At 41.8% G+C, this 18917-nt stretch overlaps 1 protein-coding gene across 2 annotated transcripts in view; it reads right to left on the bottom strand.

Moving 5' to 3' along the window:
* The window catches only part of LOC139389330 (microtubule-associated protein futsch-like), a 50054-nt gene that overhangs the window by 8575 nt on the left and 22562 nt on the right, over positions 1 to 18917 (bottom strand). Inside the window, exons 4-15 of one of the 2 annotated variants that reach the window (XM_071136000.1) lie at positions 18585 to 18670; positions 18143 to 18314; positions 15518 to 15697; positions 15020 to 15142; positions 14742 to 14875; positions 10300 to 10330; positions 10106 to 10199; positions 9862 to 9982; positions 8702 to 9762; positions 6031 to 6148; positions 3976 to 5939; positions 3275 to 3356 (exon numbers count right to left, since the gene is read on the bottom strand). In XM_071136000.1, coding sequence (XP_070992101.1) covers positions 3275 to 3356; positions 3976 to 5939; positions 6031 to 6148; positions 8702 to 9762; positions 9862 to 9982; positions 10106 to 10199; positions 10300 to 10330; positions 14742 to 14875; positions 15020 to 15142; positions 15518 to 15697; positions 18143 to 18314; positions 18585 to 18670 — 4166 coding nt within the window. The remainder of the gene's footprint in view (positions 1 to 3274; positions 3357 to 3975; positions 5940 to 6030; positions 6149 to 8701; positions 9763 to 9861; positions 9983 to 10105; positions 10200 to 10299; positions 10331 to 14741; positions 14876 to 15019; positions 15143 to 15517; positions 15698 to 18142; positions 18315 to 18584; positions 18671 to 18917) is intronic. The other variant, XM_071136001.1, reaches the window with a different exon arrangement.

Below are 18917 nucleotides of genomic sequence, written 5' to 3'. Positions count from 1 at the left end.
CCTGCAGATTCATGCAGGGTATGACTTGTGATTATGGTCCATTGTTTAACTAGCTAGCTAGCTACATGTCTTTAAACAAAAGACAACTGAACACTGGAAAAAAATAATAAACGTGAAGAAACGAAACAGTCCCGTGTGGCGACAAACACTAACACGGAAGACAAACACCCACAATCCAAAACTGAAACCCAGGCTACCTAAGTATGATTCTCAATCAGGGACAACAATTGACAGCTGCCTCTGATTGAGAACCATACTAGGCCGAACTCAAAAACCAACATAGAAAAACAAACAGACTGCCCACCCAACTCGTGCCCTGACCATACTAAAACAAAGATAAAATAACAGAACTATGGTCAGAACGTGACAACTTTTAACGATTCAGTAGGTTCTTCCTTTAAAAGTTGTGTCGTACTGCAGCACACCTTGTGGGGTGCCGCAGAATTCTATGGCACGTTATTTAAGTGTCAGCCATTGTTGCCATTAATGCTAGTTAGTGCTAGTTTGACCACCAAAGGGCATCTTTGAGAAGCATTTAACTTTTTTTAATATTGGCTGTTCGAGATAAAAAAAAATAAAAAAATTGTAAGAAAATAGTATACGGGATTGATTTTAAGAAGTGTAGCTTAATTCATTTGATTAATATTATGATGTTTCTATTCCAAGAAAAACAAAACCCCCATAGTATCCGTTAAGAAAATATGGCACTGTACAACGTGACCGGTCGGGAGTAGGCTACTGTACTAAGAGCAAAATAATCCTAACATTTACGCACCCAATTATTTATGTCAGATATAAATGTAGAGTACTTAATAATGTACATTGCAAGTTGGGGGGGGGGGGGTTCACACCTACAGTAGCTGAGCTATTAGACTATTCTTTGTAAAGGTTGAAGAGTCTATTGAAGAGTCTATTGTCCTGCTAATAGCCCATCCGAGAAATGTTGTTTGCAGAATTCACAGCCTGCTACGTTTGTTTTCTCTGTTTTTACCATAAGCCCACCGCACCGAAACCATAAGCCCGCCCCTGTGCAGCGCCTCATGGGTCTCCCGGTCATGGCCGGCACGGTATCGAACCAACATCTGCAGCAACGCAGTTTGCACTGCGATGCAGTGTCTTAGGGGCCGCTCGGGAGGCCCCATCCAAAGTTTTTAATGCTGATTAATTGCCTTGGATAAAGTATCAAAATACTAAAATACTACTTTAACAGGACTCAGAACAAGAATTTAATTTAAATGTTCATTTGATTTTTTGATCACAGCAACATTGAGAAAATATGGAAAAATAAATAATGAAATGTTAATTATATAAAGCAGCCCGTGAAATCATCTGCCAGAGAGTAGCCACAATCGGCCCGAGCCCCAAGTAATACATTTGTGCCAGATAACTCCCACCGGAATCGTCCCGAGCCCAATCATCATCAAGAGACAAGCTGGACCATATGTCAGAGGGGTGTTTTTGGAACCACATCATGTCTACTGAAAACATGTTTTCCAGGGCCGACAGAGAAGTTCCTTACCCCCCCCCCCCCCCTTTCACTGCCTCTTCCATTCATTCCCATAGTAATTTGTTATGGTTTGCATTGCAAATGAGGGCATAAACTGGGTCAAGACGCCAGCAAAGTAAGTAGAAAAGTAGAAAAGGTTCAATAGAAATAAGACCTACAACACTTAACAGCACATTACTCAACACTAGTGAGACTCGTGTCGCCTACGGTAGGCCTACAGTATATCTCAAAAAATATTTGTTTAATCTCTACATGTAGGTGTCCTGATTTAAACCCGATCGAACTTGTTGCAACTAAAATGTAGTTGAAATAATCATCTGCACGTTTGCCTGGCATGGATTGTGACTCCATTTCGTTCCTCACCCTCTTCAACTCCGCCAATGCCACCTGACTTTCCAATGAAGTGGCTCTTCGCCAATAATTACATTTAGAGGATTGGAGGATTCTAAATGAATATCTAAGGGGCATTTTTTGTTATGGCAAATCTGATCTCTGAGAATATCTAAGGGGCTTTTATATAATTATAATGCAAGGTTAATAATAATAATAATAAATCGCTTTGTTTAAAAAATAATGATATTGGAGATGATTTAATTTAAAATAACCGAAAGTGAGCGATTGTAATCTGAATAAAGGGAAAAAAGCCATTTTGGAACATGTGGTGAGTCATTCTTATTCATTTGTAAATAAAGCCAGTTTGTTATTGAGAATGATTTATTTCTGTTTTTAAAGGGAGAGAAACCAAAAGTTTTTTTTTAAATTGTCAATCCACATGTCAAGTGATATTCCCCCATTGTATTACACAAGTTCTCGCTTAACTCCAGGACCACCAACAGTTTTTGTCGTTCTTGCCTGATGCAGGACTCTAGTGCCAGAGGAGAGACTCTCAGACTGAAAACGCATCCATTAATTGCCACAGTTTAGACTACCGATAGATCAGCGTTCTAACTCCCCCTTGTGATAGTGTGATGCAATGACAGAATGCCACCATCTACCACAAACAGTCGCAGCATAAAACTCGTCACTTTTAAAGGAAGAACCACTGTACCTGTTCCCTGACACCCAAAAGTACTTGGACTTTTGGAAATGGTCCAATTCACACACATATCAACAGAACATCCCTGGTCATCCATATTGCCTCTGATCTGGCAGACTCACTAAGCACAAATGCTTAATTTCTAAATTATGTGTGAGTGTTGGAGATAGCCCATGGCTATCTGTAAATTAAAATAACAGGGAAAATGGTGCTGCCTGGCTTGCTTAGCTATCCAGCTAGCTAGCGCTATCTTAACTAGCTTCTCTCGGTTTGATGAAGTCAAGACAGGTACTATGCAAACACATGATATGATAAATAACTAACAATAAGTTAGAAACCAAGTCGACTCGCGCTCTCTCTCTCCCCCTCCATGCTCCCCTCGTCAAGTTTGAGCTGATGCTCTGTTTGGAGACTTTCACACTCCCTGATGCATTACAACTCTGGTTAATAAAGTAGCTAAAAATAACAACCTTTTTTCCCTCCTACCAACGTTACCGCATTGTTGCCTTAGGTATTTGTTTTAATTGAAATTTTCACTTCACGATGATGATGATGATGATGATGATGATCGGGACAAGTTAGTTGATGTTTTGTGATAACTGCACTGTGATTCGAATTTTGTGAGGAAAAATATTATATTGTTTATCGGTTAGGGATTTTGTCTTATTAAGGAAACCAAATTTTGTTGAAATGTTTGAATGTTTAAACGTTCACACCCATAGTATACATACCTCAGCCAACTCCTCTTCTTCTTCTTTATTCTGTTGCTGATGCTCTGCCACTGCCTTCTCTTTAGGAGTCTCCCCCTCGATCCTATACCACACAGAAAGAGACTTATTTCCCTCACCAACTTTAAACATCTGCTATCTGAGCAGCTAACCGATCGTTGCAGCTGTACATAGTCCATCTGTAAATAGCCCACCCAATTTACCTACCTCATCCCCATACTGTTTTTATTTATTTACTTTTCTGCTCTTTTGCACACCAGTATCTCTACTTGCACATGATCATCTGATCATTTATCACTCCAGTGTTAATCTGCTAAATTGTAATTATTTGCCTACCTCCTCATGCCTTTTGCACAAAATGTATATAGGCTTTCTTTTTTTCTACTGTGTTATTGACTTGTTTATTGTTTACTCCATGTGTAACTCTGTTGTTGTCTGTTCACACTGCTATGCTTTATCTTGGCCAGGTCACAGTTGTAAATGAGAACTTGTTCTCAACTAGCCTACCTGGTTAAATAAAGGTGTTCTCAACTAGCCTACCTGGTTAAATAAAGGTGAAATAAAATAAATAAATACAAATATATATCCTCAATCCTAAACCACCCAGACGTGCCAAAGTGAATTACCTTAAATTAGACAATAGCTATTTAACTGAAATAGCTATGAACACAAAAAAAAATATATATATTCCCATTCCCTGTTACCTGATGACTTTCTCTGATTTGTGTTCCTCAGGCTGCTTCTCCGTCTCCTTGACAACAGCAACCTCAGCCACCGGGAATCCTTCCTCTTTTTCTTTTTCCTCCTCCTCTACTACGCTCGCCTCTTCTGCCACTACATTATCCTCCCCTTCTTCCACTGTGGGTTCATTTCCTGTTTCTTCCTCCTCTGCATCCTGTTCCTTATAATCCACAGAAGACTTGCTTCGTAAGGACTTTCGTTTGGGTGTGACTGGTGCAACTGTTTTTGTCCTGCTCCTCATTGCTCTAGTTTCCACAACTGGAGGAACTTCCACAACTTCCTCAAGGCTCTCTGCTACCACTTCCTCTTCCTCTTGGCTTGTTGTTGTTGTTGTAGCCTTCTCTTCCTCAACAGCTTTTTCCTGGACTTCATCATCTACTTCCTCCTCTGTTGTTTCATCTGGTTTTTCTGCCTCTTCAACAACAGTGGGTGTGGATTTGCGTCTAGGTGTGGCAGGGGCAGGAGGAGAGGCAGATGTCATTTCTCTCCTCAGAACTTTGGCTTCCACTACTGGTGCCAGTTCTTCTTCCTCACCTGCCTCTTCCTCTTCAGGTGGTGAGATCTTCTCCTTTTCCTCAGCAGGTTTCTCAACTGCTGGCTGCTCCTCGTTCACTGTCTCCTCCTCAACCTCAACAGGTTTTGTGAGATGAGTGGATCTTGTGCGTCCTCTTTTCTTTTCCTCCTTAGAGGGTTCTTTGGCTGTTTCTTCTTCGTCTTCATCGGTTCCTGACAACTCCTTTGGAGCCTCTTCTTCCTTCTCGATCTCTGAGGCCACAGTTTTTTTCAAGTCCATCAGCACCAGAGTGGCTTTCTGAAGCTTGAGTGTCTGTGTTGTAATAGTTTCTGTAATCTCCTTTTCTTCCTCTACCTTTTCCTCTTCCTGAATTGTTTCTCCCTCCACCACCTTTTCTTCTGCAACACTCTCCTCTTCCACTGGTACAGTTTCAGCTGCAGCTTCAGTTTCCGCTTCCTTCTCTTCCTCCACCTTTTCCTCTTCCTCAGTTCTTGCTTCCTCTGTCCCCTTTTCTTCCCCCACACTCTCCAATGTTGCAGCTGCTGCTTCATCCACTGCTTTCTCTACCTTTTCTTCCAAAGCTTCCTGAACAGGTTTAGCCAACTCCCCTTCCTTCTCCTCCTCTTCCCCAGGTTCTTTGCAGGCTTGTGTGGATTTGCGTCTGGGATGAGCAAAAGCAGAAAATCTGCCTCGCTCGCTCTTCAGAACTATGGTTTCCACTACCGGAGCATCATCGTCTTCCTCAGATGGCTCTTCCTCCCCCTCCTTCTCTTCTTTAGGTTGTTTGCCTCTCTGTGTGTACTTGCGTGTCAGAGTCAGTGTAGCTGGAACACTTTTTCTTCCTCTCCTGAGGACTCTTGTTTCTACCACTGGAGCCTTTTCTTCCACAGCTGGCTCTTTCTCTTCCTCCTCATGCTGTTTGTCTCTTCTTGTGTACTTGCGTTTTGGAGTCGGGGTAGCTGGAACACTTATTCTTCCTCTCCTCAGGACTCTTGTTTCTACCACTGGACCTGCATCTTCCTCGTCAGGTGGTGAGATCTTCTCCTTTCCCTCAGCAGGTTTCTCAACCGTTGGCTGCTCCTCTTTCACTGTCTCCTCCTCAGCCTCAACAGGTGTTCTGAGATGAGTGGATCTTGGTCGTCCTCTTCTTTTCTTTTCCTCCTTAGAGGGTTCTTTGGCTGTTTCTTTTTCGTCTTCATCGGTTCCTGACACCTTCTTTGGAGCCTCTTCTTCCACCTCTATCTCCGGTGCCACATTTTCTACCTCCACTTGTGGTTGCAAGGTTTTCTTCAGGTCCACTAGTACCACAATGGCCTTCTGAAGCTTGAGTGTCTGTGTTGTAACAGTCTCTCCAATCTCCTCTCTAACCTCAGGCTCTACTGCTGTGTCCTCTGTGGCTGTGTGAACAACATCCTGTCAATTATTGAAAAAAGAAAAGAGTGTGTCACTTAAGACTCCTTACTCCTGGACACTTGTTTACGAATTGTATGAATCGTATTTGTACCTCAGCTAACTCCTCTTTGTCGGATTCAGCAACAGCAACAACGTCTTTATTCTCTTGCTGATGCTCTGCCACTGGCTTCTCTTTGGGAGTCTCCACCTCCGCTTCAATATCCTCAATCCTAAACCATACAGACATGCCAAAGTGAAAGACCTTAGTTTAGGCAATAGTTACAATACCTTCAGAAAGTATTCACAACCCTCGACTTTTCCAACATTTTGATGTGTTAGACTCAATTTAAATTTGGTAACACTAACCTAACTGACTGTCACACCCTGATCCGTTTCACCTGTCTTTGTGATTGTCTTCACCCCCCTCCAGGTGTCGCCCATCTTCTCCATTATCCCCTGTGTATTCATACCTGTGTTCTCTGTTTGTCTGTTGCCAATTCGTCTTGTTTGTCAACCCAATCAGTGTTTTTGCGTCAGCTCTTGCCTTTCCCCAGTCTCTTATCTCGTCCTCCTGGTTTTTGACCGTTGCCTGTCCTGACCCTGTACCCGCCCACCTGACCACTCTGCCAGCCCTGACCCTGAGCCTGCCTGCCGTCCTGTACCTTTGCCCCACCTCTGGATTACCGACCACTGCCTGACCTGACCCTGAGCCTGCCTGCCGTCCTGTTCCTTTGCCCCTGTTGCTGTAATAAACATTGTTACTTCGACACAGTCTGCCTCTGGGTCTTACCTTGATTCCTGATACTGACAGAGTGAAAAGAAGAAAGCAGGTACAGAATAAAAAATATTCTGTTTGCAACAAGGCACTAAAGTAATACTTGAAAGAATGTGGCAAAGCAATTCCCTTTTTGTCTTCAACACAAAGTGTTATGTTTGGGGCAAATCAAATACAACATATTACTACCACTCTGCATATTTTCAAGCATAGTGGTGGCTGAATCATGTTATGGGTATAGTTATAATTGTTAAAGAACTGGGGAGTTTTTCAGGCAAAAAAAAAACTGAATGGGGCTAAGCACAGGCAAAATCCTAGAGGAAAACCTGGTTTAGTCTACTTTCCGCCAGATATTGGGAGATGAATTCACCTTTCAGCAGGACAATAACCTAAAACACAAGGCCAAATCTACACTGGAGTTGCTTACTAAGAAAAAAAGTGTATGTTCTTGAGTGGCGGAGTTACAGTTTTGACCCTTTTGTAACTAGGGGGCAGTATTTTCATTTTTGGATGAAAAACGTTCCAGTTTTAAACAGGATATTTTGTCACGACAAGATGCTCGATTATGCATATAATTGACAGTCTTGGATAGAAAACACTCGTTTCCAAAACTGCAAAGATATTGTCTGTGAGTGCAACAGAACTGATGTTACAGGCGAAACCCAGATAAAAATCCAACCAGGGAGTGCCCCATATTTTGAAAACCCTGCATGCCAATGACTCCTTGTATGGCTGTGAATGGGCTACGAATGAGCTTACGCTTTCTACGTATTCCCCAAGGTGTCTACAGCATTGTGGCGTCTTTTTACGCACTTATGTTGAAGAATAGCCGTAAGGGACCACATTGAGCAAGTGGTCACATGATGGCTCCCGCAGAAAATCTTGCGTAAAGTACTGAGGTAGCCATTATTCCAATTGCTTCTAATGAGAAACCAATTGTCCCGACGTATATATTATCGAATAGATATGTGAAAAACACCTTGAGGATTGATTCTAAACAAGGTTTGCCATGTTTCTGTCGATATTATGGAGCTAATTTGGAAAAAAGTTTGGCGTTGTAGTGACCGCATTTTCCGGTCGATTTCTCAGCCAAACGTGAAGAACAAACGGGAGCTATTTCGCCTACAAAAATAATATTTTTGGAAAAAAATGAACATTTGCTATCTAACTGGGAGTCTCCTGAGTGAAAACATCCAAAGTTCTTCAAAGGTAAATGATTTAATTTGATTGCTTTTCTTATTTTCGTGAAAATGTTGCCTGCTGCCAGCAGAGCCTAGCACAGCATTATGCCATGATAAACTTACACAAATGCTTGTCTAGCGTTGGCTGTAAAGCATATTTTGAAAATCTGAGATGACAGTGTGATTAACAAAAGGCTAAGCTGTGTCTCAATATATTTCATTTGTAATTTTAATGAAAGGAAGATTTTCTAGGAAGATTTATGTCCGCTGCGTTATGCTAATTAGTTTGAGGCGATGATTACGCTCCCGGATCCGGGTTTGAGAGTCGCAAGAAGTTTAAATCTGCTTGAAAATATATGGCAAGAATTGAAAATGGTTGTCTAGCAATGATCAATAACCAATTTGACAAAGCTTGAATAATTTTTAAAACCACAATGTGCAAATATTGTACATCCAGGTGTGCAAACCTCTCAGAGACTTACCCAGAAAAAGACTCACAGCTGTCATCACTGCCAAAGGTGATTCCAACATGTATTGACTCAGGGGTGTAAATACTTACATAAATTAGATATTTCTGGATATAATTTTCAATAAATGTGCTAAAATATCTGAAAACATGTATTCACTTTGTCATTATGGGGTATTATGTGTAGATGGGTAAGATTTTTTTTTATTTAATACATTTTGAACCCAGTCCGTAACATAAGAACATGTGGAACAAGTCAGTAGGTACGAATACTTTCTGAAACCACTGCATTTAACTTTTCATATGTTGTACTGTATTCCATAAACACTTGAAACAAATCAATATTCCCATTCTCTGTTACCTGATGACTTTCTCTGATTTGTGTTCCTCAGGCTGCTTCTCCGTCTCCTTGACAACAGCAACCTCAGCCACCGGGAACCCTTCTTCTTCCTCTACTACGCTCACCTCTTCTGCCACTACATTATCCTCCCCTTCTTCCACTGTGGATTCATTTCCTGTTTCCTCCTCCTCTGCATCTTGTTCCCTATAATCCACAGAAGACTTGCTTCGTAAGGACTTTCGTTTGGGTGTGGCTGCTGTGACTGTTTTTGTCCTGCTCCTCTTAGCTCTAGTTTCCACAACTGGAGGAACTTCCACAACCTCCTCAAAGCTTTCCACTTCCTCTTCCTCTTCCTCTTCGCTTGTTGTTGTTGTCGTTGTAGCCTTCTCTTCCTCAACAGCTTTTTCCTGGACTTTGTCGTCTACTTCCTCCTCTGTCGTTTCATCTGTTTTTTCTGCCTCTTCCGCTTCAACAACAGTTGGAGTGGATTTGCATTTAGGTGTGGCATGGGCAGGAGGGGCAGATCTCCTTCCTCTTCTCAGGACTTTGGCTTCAACTACAGCTGCCTCTACTTCTTCCTCAGCCACCTCTTCCTCCTTCTCCTCTTCCACAGGTTGTTTGACTCTTCTTGTGTACTTGCGTTTTGGAGTCGGGGTAGCTGGTACACTTTTTATTCCTCTCCGAAGGACTCTTGTTTCTACCACTGGAGCTACCACTTCCTTTTCAGGTGGTGAGATCTTCTCCTTTACCTCAACAGGTTTCTCAACTGCTGGCTGCTCTTCTTTCACTGTCTCCTCCTCAGCCTCAAAAGGTTTTGTGAGGCTTCTTTTCTTTTCCTCAGAGGGTTCTTCGGCTGTTTCTTCATCGGTTTCTGACACCTCCTTTGGAGCCTCCTCCTCCTCCACCTCTATCTCTGAGGCCACATTTTCTACCTCCACTTGTGGTTGCAAGGTTTCTTTCAGGTCCACCAGCAACACAGCGGCTTTCTGAATCTGAAGTGTCCGTGTTGTAACAGTCTCTCCAATCTCCTCTCCAAGCTCAGGCTCTACTGCTGTGTCCCCCATGGCCGTGTCAATGACATCCTGTCAAAAACATTTTTAAAAGAGAGTGTGTCACTTAAGACTCTTTACTCCTGGACACTTGAAAAACAAAGACGAATTGTTTACGAATTGTATTTGTACCTCAGCCAACTCCTCTTTGTCGGATTCAGCAACAGCAGCAACTTCTTCTTTATTCTGTTGTTGATGCTCTGCCACTGGCTTCTCTTTGGGAGTCTCCACCTCTGCTTCAATATCCTCAATCCTAAACCATACAGATATTACAAAGTGAGTTGCCTTCATTTAGGCAATATCTATTTAACTGTTCATGTGTTTTACTGTATTCCATGAACATTTGAAACAAAGCAATATTCACATTCTCTGCTACCTGAGGACTTTCTCTGATTTGCTTTCCTCTAAGATCTTCTTGCGTTTGAGGCCGCTGCTCCTTCCTCTGGTTGTAACCGGCATTTCTTCATTCTCTGAAAACATTCACCACAAATTGGCATTAGGAAGAGAAGTCTATTGTTAGATTTTGTATGTTATCGCGAAGATCCAGTAAATGAATCAACCAATACTTGCCTTTTGGCACCCTGACCAGTGTAACTTCCTCCTATGAACAGAGAAATGTGATTGTAGACCATGTGTTAAGAGTGAATAAGGTATCATTTTATGAAAGAAAAACGTAATTCCATTGTACACATTGATGTAGTGGTACAAAAATATATATATGTGGGTTAACTCGGATCGCCGGACGCAGTAGAAAATACTCCCTATAACTTTAAATGCACTTTTTCCCCAAAAGGTGGGTAAACTGTCTTGTAAAAAAAAAAAAGTGGGTAAACTGAGTTTACTATGCGTTTACCCTCCACTACACTAATTGATTGTACATAAGTAAATAATACAATACAAAAATTCATACTGAACAAAATACAGAATATATCACAATATTTTTTTTTAAAGATAAGGATGCCACCCAGTTTGCTCACTATCGCCTTATCTTTGATAAACACTGATATTACACTGTTTTTTTTTTTTGTCGTCCCATCTCGAGATTTAATTACCGGAAACTGGTCCACACGGACCCAAGCGGGTTTTTAAAAAGCATTTATCCCTGGATAACCTCTGACTGTTACATAGCTTAGATGCTTCATCAGAAACAACTCTATTATCTCTCAATGCTTTTTGATAGACTAGAATAGACATATCTCTTGTCTGTCTTGGAACATATTGGTTCCAATTTCATTAGTAGGATCAGAATTCTATATGCCAATCCCTCAGCCATGGTTAACAACAAGCAATATCTACTCTGCTCTGTTCAGAACCACTAGAAGCAGCAGAGAAGGCGATCCAATTTCACCTTTGTTATTCTTATTATCCCCATGCCCAGGCAATTCCTCAATCAAAGGAAATAACACCAATGTACAGATCACTTCATCTCATTATACGCAGACAATATTTGACTATATCTCTACTGGAGCAGGGTGCTATACCGTATTTGACTATATCTCTACTGGCGCAGGGTGCTGTACCGTATTTGACTATATCTCTACTGGTGCAGGGTGCTGTACCGTATTTGACTAGATCTCTACTGGTGCAGGGTGCTATACCGTATTTGACTATATCTCTACTGGTGCAGGGTGCTATACCGTATTTGACTATATCTCTACTGGTGCAGGGTGCTATACCGTATTTGACTATATCTCTACTGGCGCAGGGTGCTATACCGTATTTGACTATATCTCTACTGGTGCAGGGTGCTGTACCATATTTGACTAGATCTCTACTGGTGCAGGATGCTATACCGTATTTGACTATATCTCTACTGGCGCAGGATGCTATACCGTATTTGACTATATCTCTACTGGCGCAGGATGCTATACCGTATTTTACTATATCTCTACTGGTGCAGGGTTCTGTACCATATTTGACTAGATCTCTACTGGTGCAGGATGCTATACCGTATTTGACTGTATCTCTACTGGCGCAGGGTGCTATACCGTATTTGACTATATCTCTACTGGCGCAGGATGCTATACCGTATTTGACTATATCTCTACTGGTGCAGGATGCTATACCGTATTTGACTGTATCTCTACTGGCGCAGGATGCTATACCGTATTTGACTATACCCCACCCGGCACAGGGTGCTGTACCGTATTTGACTGTATCTCTACTGGTGCAGGGTGCTGTACCGTATTTGACTGTATCTCTACTGGCGCAGGGTGCTATACCGTATTTGACTATATCTCTACTGGTGCAGGGTGCTATACCATATTTGACTATATCTCTACTGGCGCAGGGTGCTGAGTTGAGGTATGGAACTGTTGTTTTTACTCTACCCTCTATAACGGTATTTGAATGTTTGGTTTGTTAAATGTGATACACAACTATGGCGCGTATAATGTCTGTTTTTATACTTTACTCCATTTGCTACTTGAGTCATCTCTCTCCCTCTTGCTGCTGCATGCCTACTACAAACCACAGCAAGCCCTGCCTCCTGTCACTCAAGGGGAGAGAAGTTGTTCGACCACGGAGTCACGAGTACCTTCTTGCCTTCTTGCCGTTCACTCTGCATGGTCAGTCGGATGCAACGATGCTGTCACACCTGCTCCCACTCTTCCCCCCCAGTGCTCAAGGGCACCAGGCTGCCCTGCATTACGCACTCCTGCCACCATCATTACGCACACCTGCCTTCCCTCGTTATGCCCATCAGCAAATTATTGGGCTCACCTGGACTCAATCACCTGTTTATTACCTCCCCTATATGTGTCAGTTCCCCACTGCTGTACTGCTTGTCTTACGTCTGTGTTTTACCAGTTCTGACACTGTTCCTGTCCTGTTTTCATGTCTGTTCCGATTTAAACGTTGACTCCCTGTACCTGCTTCTCTTCTCCAGCGTCATTCCTTACAGATGCTAGTTTGTCTTTTCTTTCTTTTCGTTGTCCTGTCAAACAACAATGTATTCTATGTGCTTCTATAGAATTAGAACAATCATTCTATTTTCATGATTCCAACAGTAAAATACTGTAAAATATTATGATATGTCCATATCGCCCAGCCCTAATCTCTTTCTTCAAATCAATTGAATCAGACCTCAGTAGATGGAATAATATCCCAGTTTGTTTAACCGGCAGAATATCTATTGTCAAAATGAATATATTGCCACGACTGAATTTCTGTAGTTCAATGCTTCCCATTGCTTCCCCTTCTGGCTGTTGGGATAAAATTCATTGTGCGGTTTCAAAAATGTATATGACAAGGTAAACGATCCCGGATAAAATGAACACATTTACAAAGAGGGAAAGATGTACAGTAGGAGGACTATCATCCACCAAACTTTTAATTATATTTCCAGTCACACTTTTGGATCCCCCCCCCAATGGTCCTTTACCAATATCATGAACAATAACTATTTGAGAACATTCCAAGATTTGAAAGATACATGCACATTACCAGGAAACTTATTTTGTTCTATATTTACAACTTAGGTCAGCTATGGTGTCTGTTTGGAAACCCAACTACCAAACCATCCAAAGATGGGCTTTACAAATCAACTATCTGGGCTCCCCAACAACTTTTGGATTTGCTCATATTCTGAGATAGCCATTAAAACAATATGGTCCACATATCTAATTGAATCTGAATAACCCTTCAACTGGATCAGAATCTGGAAAAACATGACCTTGTCATCCCGTAATCCAAACCATCAACATATACATTTTAAATTTGCTCACAGGCTGTAATTAACACCATGGAAACGTTTTATGATGAAATTGGCCCCAACTCCCACTGGTCACTGTGTCCCCTACATCAGGTAGGCACATTCCTTCATATGATGAGATAGTACCCTGCAGTTAAATGCTTCTGGGGCAAAGGTACAACATTCATTTAGAAATGCATTGATTTAGGCCTCCCGAGTGGTGCAGCGGTCTAAGGCACTGATCCCTGGTCTGTAGTGAGCGGTTCATGATCCTAGGGTAGCAACACATACATTATGTGATTTCAATCTGGCTTTCTCCTTTCTGTTTTGTTTTATTCCTTTCAATCCAACTTCAAACAAAAAAAGCATTTTCATGAATTTCTGCATTTCATGCACTTTTGTTATCATTTCCACACTGTGCTACACAGGGCTGCATGATATGGGCAAACAAATATAGGCCTAGGTAATTGTGAACTGTTTGAATCATGGAAATAGAGTGATTATTCTAATTCTATAGTTTGAATATAGTGGGCAACACCTTGAATACATTGTTGTTTGACATGACAATGAATGAATTAGCCAATTATTGACATGGTAAGAACCAAATTGTTGGTCTGTGTTTCCACATGACCGTAATTAGATGTTGCTTTACATGTTTTCTTACCTCATGTAGCTAGCTGACATTTTCATGCTTTGCCTGTTTCTCTTTGACTTAGAAGACACTGTTGTATAAACAAAATGCTTATCTATGCCTACACCAGCGTTGGTACAGGGCTGTATTAGATAGCTGTGTTTACTCTGACTCTAAGTACATTTAGCAAGCCAGCTAATTAGCATTAGGCTAACAATATTTATTTTAGACACAACTTGCAAATAAAAGACAAACTAGCAGTAAAAAAAAAACTAATTAATAGTGTAATTATAGAACACATGTCACCAACATCTTGTTGCATCTATCCGACCATGCATACTGACTGCGCTGCGGAGTGAACTGCAAGGAGGTGCTTGTGACTCCATGGTTGAGCAACTGTTCTCTCCTTTTGAGGGGCAGGGGGCAGGGCTTGGTGTGGGAAGTGGCGTGCAGCAGGAGAAGAGGGAGAAAGACGACTCAAGTAGCAAAACGGAGTAAACTACAAAAGCTGACATTACACATGCTGGAGTTGCATATCACATTTAACAAACTAAACATTGAAATAACATTACAGGAGTTAAAATGAAAACCCAAAACGGTCCGTGCATCAATACCAATACAAAGTAAAACGGTATACCGCCCATCCCTACTTATTTACTTTAAATCTATTGTTAGATTTATAAAACATACCACAATTTCAACGGTGTACTCCATGGCTTCCTGTTCCTGTAAGTGTGAAGTCACTTCCTCCATAACCACCTCGTTTTCAACCACGTCACGGTTCACTACAGAGTGCTCCGTAAAAGACAGGTTCTTGGATAAGGCTGAGGGAAGAAATTCCATTGTTTTGTTGAGAATTGTCTATGTTTAAGGCATATAATGAGGAGTCAATCTAGCCACCTAAATACAGAAATCAAGACACTTAGGGGACGTGCACATCTTCCATTTGAAATCTGTGATAAACATACTGCTCATGGCCATGGCCTGGATCTTGTTGGCTATGTTGGTCCTCTGGCTGGGTCCTCCAACACTCTCCACTTCCCACAGTAGGTCTCTATGGGCTGGGTACAGGCTCAGATACTTCCCACACACTGGAGAACAATGCAGAGCAGTTGTTAGGAAAGTGGACTTGTATTGTAGGCTGATGGCCGCAAGTTACGGAAGTCTGGGAATTCTGGAATGTTAGGGAAGTCTGGGAAGTTAGGGAAGTCAGGGAAGTCTGGGATGTTAGGGAAGTCAGGGAAGTGTGGGACGTTAGGGAAGTCAGGGAAGTGTGGGACGTTAGGGAAGTCTGAGAAGTGTGGGACGTTAGGGAAGTCTGGGAAGTTAGGGAAGTCTGGGACGTTAGGGAAGTCTGGGACGTTAGGGAAGTCTGGGACGTTAGGGAAGTCTGGGACGTTTTGAGATCTCTCAACCACCCTTGCATTTCTCTGTGTGAACAACTAGTAGAAAAGGTTGATGATGACCTTTGTACATAGCTTTTGAAAGGGGGTATCTCAACCCAAGGTATTCCTCTTTGAAACTGTCAACAAAGTTCTCCAGCATCTGGAGACCCAGACCGTTGCCACGGTGACACTTCCTGACGAATATGGAATCCATGACAGGAATGTGATAGCATTGGGTTACGAAGGAACTGCACAAGCTGCCTATAGGGAAAACAAATGGAGATGACATGTCAAGATAGCCAGACATACAGTATGTATAGAAGTACAGACAGCATACATACAGTCAGTGGTATTGTTACAGTTATCCTGTGTGTGTACTTCTTTTCTCTCCTTATCCCCTCCTCACAGGTGGCAATCATCATTCCCTAATCAGTCACCAATCAGTCGCTAATCAGAAGACACACCTCTTATTTCATTACCCTATCACATTCCCTTTCCCTTGGTTTAAAAACCCTGTCAGTTAATTTTCTCTAAAGCTCAACCTCTCTGTCATGCAATCGCGCTGTAAATTTCACTTTTGTTTTAGCACCTGCATATCACTTTGTCCCCACCTGTGAGTATTGTTATTTTGTTGTTGTGGTGTTTGTTTGCTGGTGGGAAAAGGGGGAACCAAGACAAGTTGCCCATGGGCATACACTACCTGTAGGACTACTTTGTCTAAGAACACTAGGTAGAACTGGGCGGCCCACCCACTATTTTTGGTTAGTTAGTTAGCTGTAGGCTAGTCTAGCTTAGGGGTGTTTTTGGTTAGTTAGTTAGCTGTAGGCTAGTCTAGTTTAGGGGTGTTTTTGGTTAGTTAGTTAGCTGTATTGAAGTAGGCTAGTCTAGCTTAGGGGTGTTTTTGGTTAGTTAGTTAGCTGTAGGCTAGTCTAGCTTAGGGGTGTTTTTGGTTAGTTAGTTAGTTGTAGGCTAGTCTAGTTTAGGGGTGTTTTTGGTTAGTTAGTTAGCTGTAGGCTAGTCTAGTTTAGGGGTGTTTTTGGTTAGTTAGTTAGCAGTAGGCTAGTCTAGTTTAGGGGTGTTTTTGGTTAGTTAGTTAGCTGTAGGCTAGTCTAGCTTAGGGGTGTTTTTGGATATTTGTTTCTTTCCTTGGGTCCAGCTCAGCACCTTCCTGCCCCCCCCCCCCCCCCCCCTTACCGCGTGTTTTCAAATAAACCCTGAGTGTTTGATGGTAATTAAGTTGTCTGTAGTTTTTTTGTTTGCGCTGTTACTTTGTCACTATTACACTTTGCATGAGTTATGTTATGGGTCTCGTTACCGTTACCCCCCCCCCCCCCCCCAGACTGCTGGGCCAAAGGGATTCGTAACGGGTGTAGTGTGTTTTTTTTTTTTTTAAGGTGAGGGGGGGCCTTTTAATTAAATTGTCAGTTCTCAATCAAAGGTTGTACCGACAGATGTAACCTATTGAATAGGAGAAAATGCATCCTCCAATTGCAACCGCTTTCTATTCCCACACCGATTGCCAGCAGAATTTTTTTTACACCCTCAAACACCAAGTTAGGCATACCTCATTTCAAAATAGGCCGTCATCACTGTCAATTGTGAATGATAATTCTTCGTGTTTTACCGGTAAAAATTATTAACTTTTTTTGGAGGCCTATTTAGTTTCAATCAAAACAGGCCTGATTAGTGTTGCACGCTATTGAGGTTTGGCCACATGAGAGTTATTATGTGGTTCTGTTATTGAAAATAGGCCAACTAATGAATCATTGATCTTGCGAGATATTGATTTGGCTTTTGAACTTTACTAAAGGAGCATGATTGTGAGAAGTGGTGATCTTCTATTCGTAATAATACTAATAAGTGAGTATGACTATTAGACGTAGGCAGCAGATCTTGTTGAGGGTTATTTTAAGCGATTTGAGCTCCCTTTAAATGGTGGTTAAAGAACAACACCATTAACCAAGTGTCCTGTCCCAGAATGCAGTGTGGGCCACATTGTTCTGGGTTCCACTGCACAAGAGGTGGTCCATGGAGTTTTATAAACGTCAAGGCAGACACATGGTGAATTTGGATCCTAGATCTCGTTGGTGTGATAAGGTTCATGCAGGGAATGAGTTTGTCTGCATACGCTATAGAGTGAGGTACGTTTCTGTAAGCCAAGCACTCGGAGAGTAGGGCAATAACAAATTGTTTTTGAAGAGAAGACATTTTTAGAAACTGACCTCTAGCATAGATATTTACAGTATTTAGTATGCCATTCTATCGTTTTGATTGAATTGGAGTGGTAATGAAGTGTAATTTATTTAGAGTTGATCAGAGTGCATTTTCCAGAAATATCTCTACCAGCTCCATCCATGTATGTAGCGCCGTTCCCATGGGCTACAGCAGCACTACAGCCCTGCATGCAGTACGTACGTAGCCAATGTTAACTTCTCATAGATATTTCTATGTGAGTTAAGCATTATCTGTGTTTTAACGCGCACACATGATCTTCAGTATCTGAAATTCATTATTAACGGTCAACCATAGTTATGGTGCTGTTAAATAAACTAACACTTAAAGCACAACCTCAGTGCTACCATGTAATATCGCATAAGTGATGAGGATTCTAGCCTAAGATGGGTGCCATGCATCACCCAAGAAGGTGGTACTTAGTGGAGGTGGCTGATGGTTAGTTACTCACAACCAATAAAAGCTGTTTCGTACCTGAAGGTTTGACTGAGTAGAAGCCGACAGCCTGTCCGTCTTTCCAAAGGATCTTGGCGTAGTCGTTCTCTCCGTGGCAGAGGAAAGGTAGTTCGCCTGAACTAATCTCCTTGGCTCTGTACACCACACGGTTCAAAACGTACAGAACTATCCGCTCCCCTATGGTCTCCACCTGAAGATAAACACAACCATGTCAGCACCACTAAGTCTCTTAATTCACTGACCCATACTGTCACATTCTCCAATAAGATATGATCAAATAAACCCACAATTTTATTTTTGAGCTATCTTAAATGCATCTTATTTTCAAACTATTTAACTTTCATAATTGTGTAACTTTTACAACAAACTGATGCACGTGCTATTTTGTATCTCTACAACCGGGTCGTCTAATTCCAACAAACAGCAGTTATTTTGTTTTCAAAGAGGCAACTAATCATACCTCCACAGCTCCATCTTTGGCAGAGTTTGCCGTTTTTAAGATATTCTCCAGTGACCACCATTGATCCAACAGGTACAGCCCCACCGCTAAGAGAAAATACACAAACAGTAGATAAATACAACATATCCTATATATAAACTCCTTTTAAACTTTTGGGGTGGCAGGTAGCCTAGTGGTTAGAGCGTTGGGCCTGTAACCAAAAGATTGCTAGTTCAAATCCCGGAGCTAACAAGCTAAAAATCTGTTCTGCCCCTGAACAGGCAGTTAACCCACTGTTCCTAGGCCGTCATTGAAAATAAGAATTTGTTCTTAACTGACCTGCCTAGTTAAATA

This window comes from Oncorhynchus clarkii, chromosome 30 (assembly GCF_045791955.1).
Source record: "Oncorhynchus clarkii lewisi isolate Uvic-CL-2024 chromosome 30, UVic_Ocla_1.0, whole genome shotgun sequence".
Taxonomy (NCBI): Eukaryota; Metazoa; Chordata; class Actinopteri; order Salmoniformes; family Salmonidae; genus Oncorhynchus; species Oncorhynchus clarkii.
Note: the sequence above shows the minus strand (reverse complement) of the source record. Positions and strands in the feature narration are given on the sequence as shown.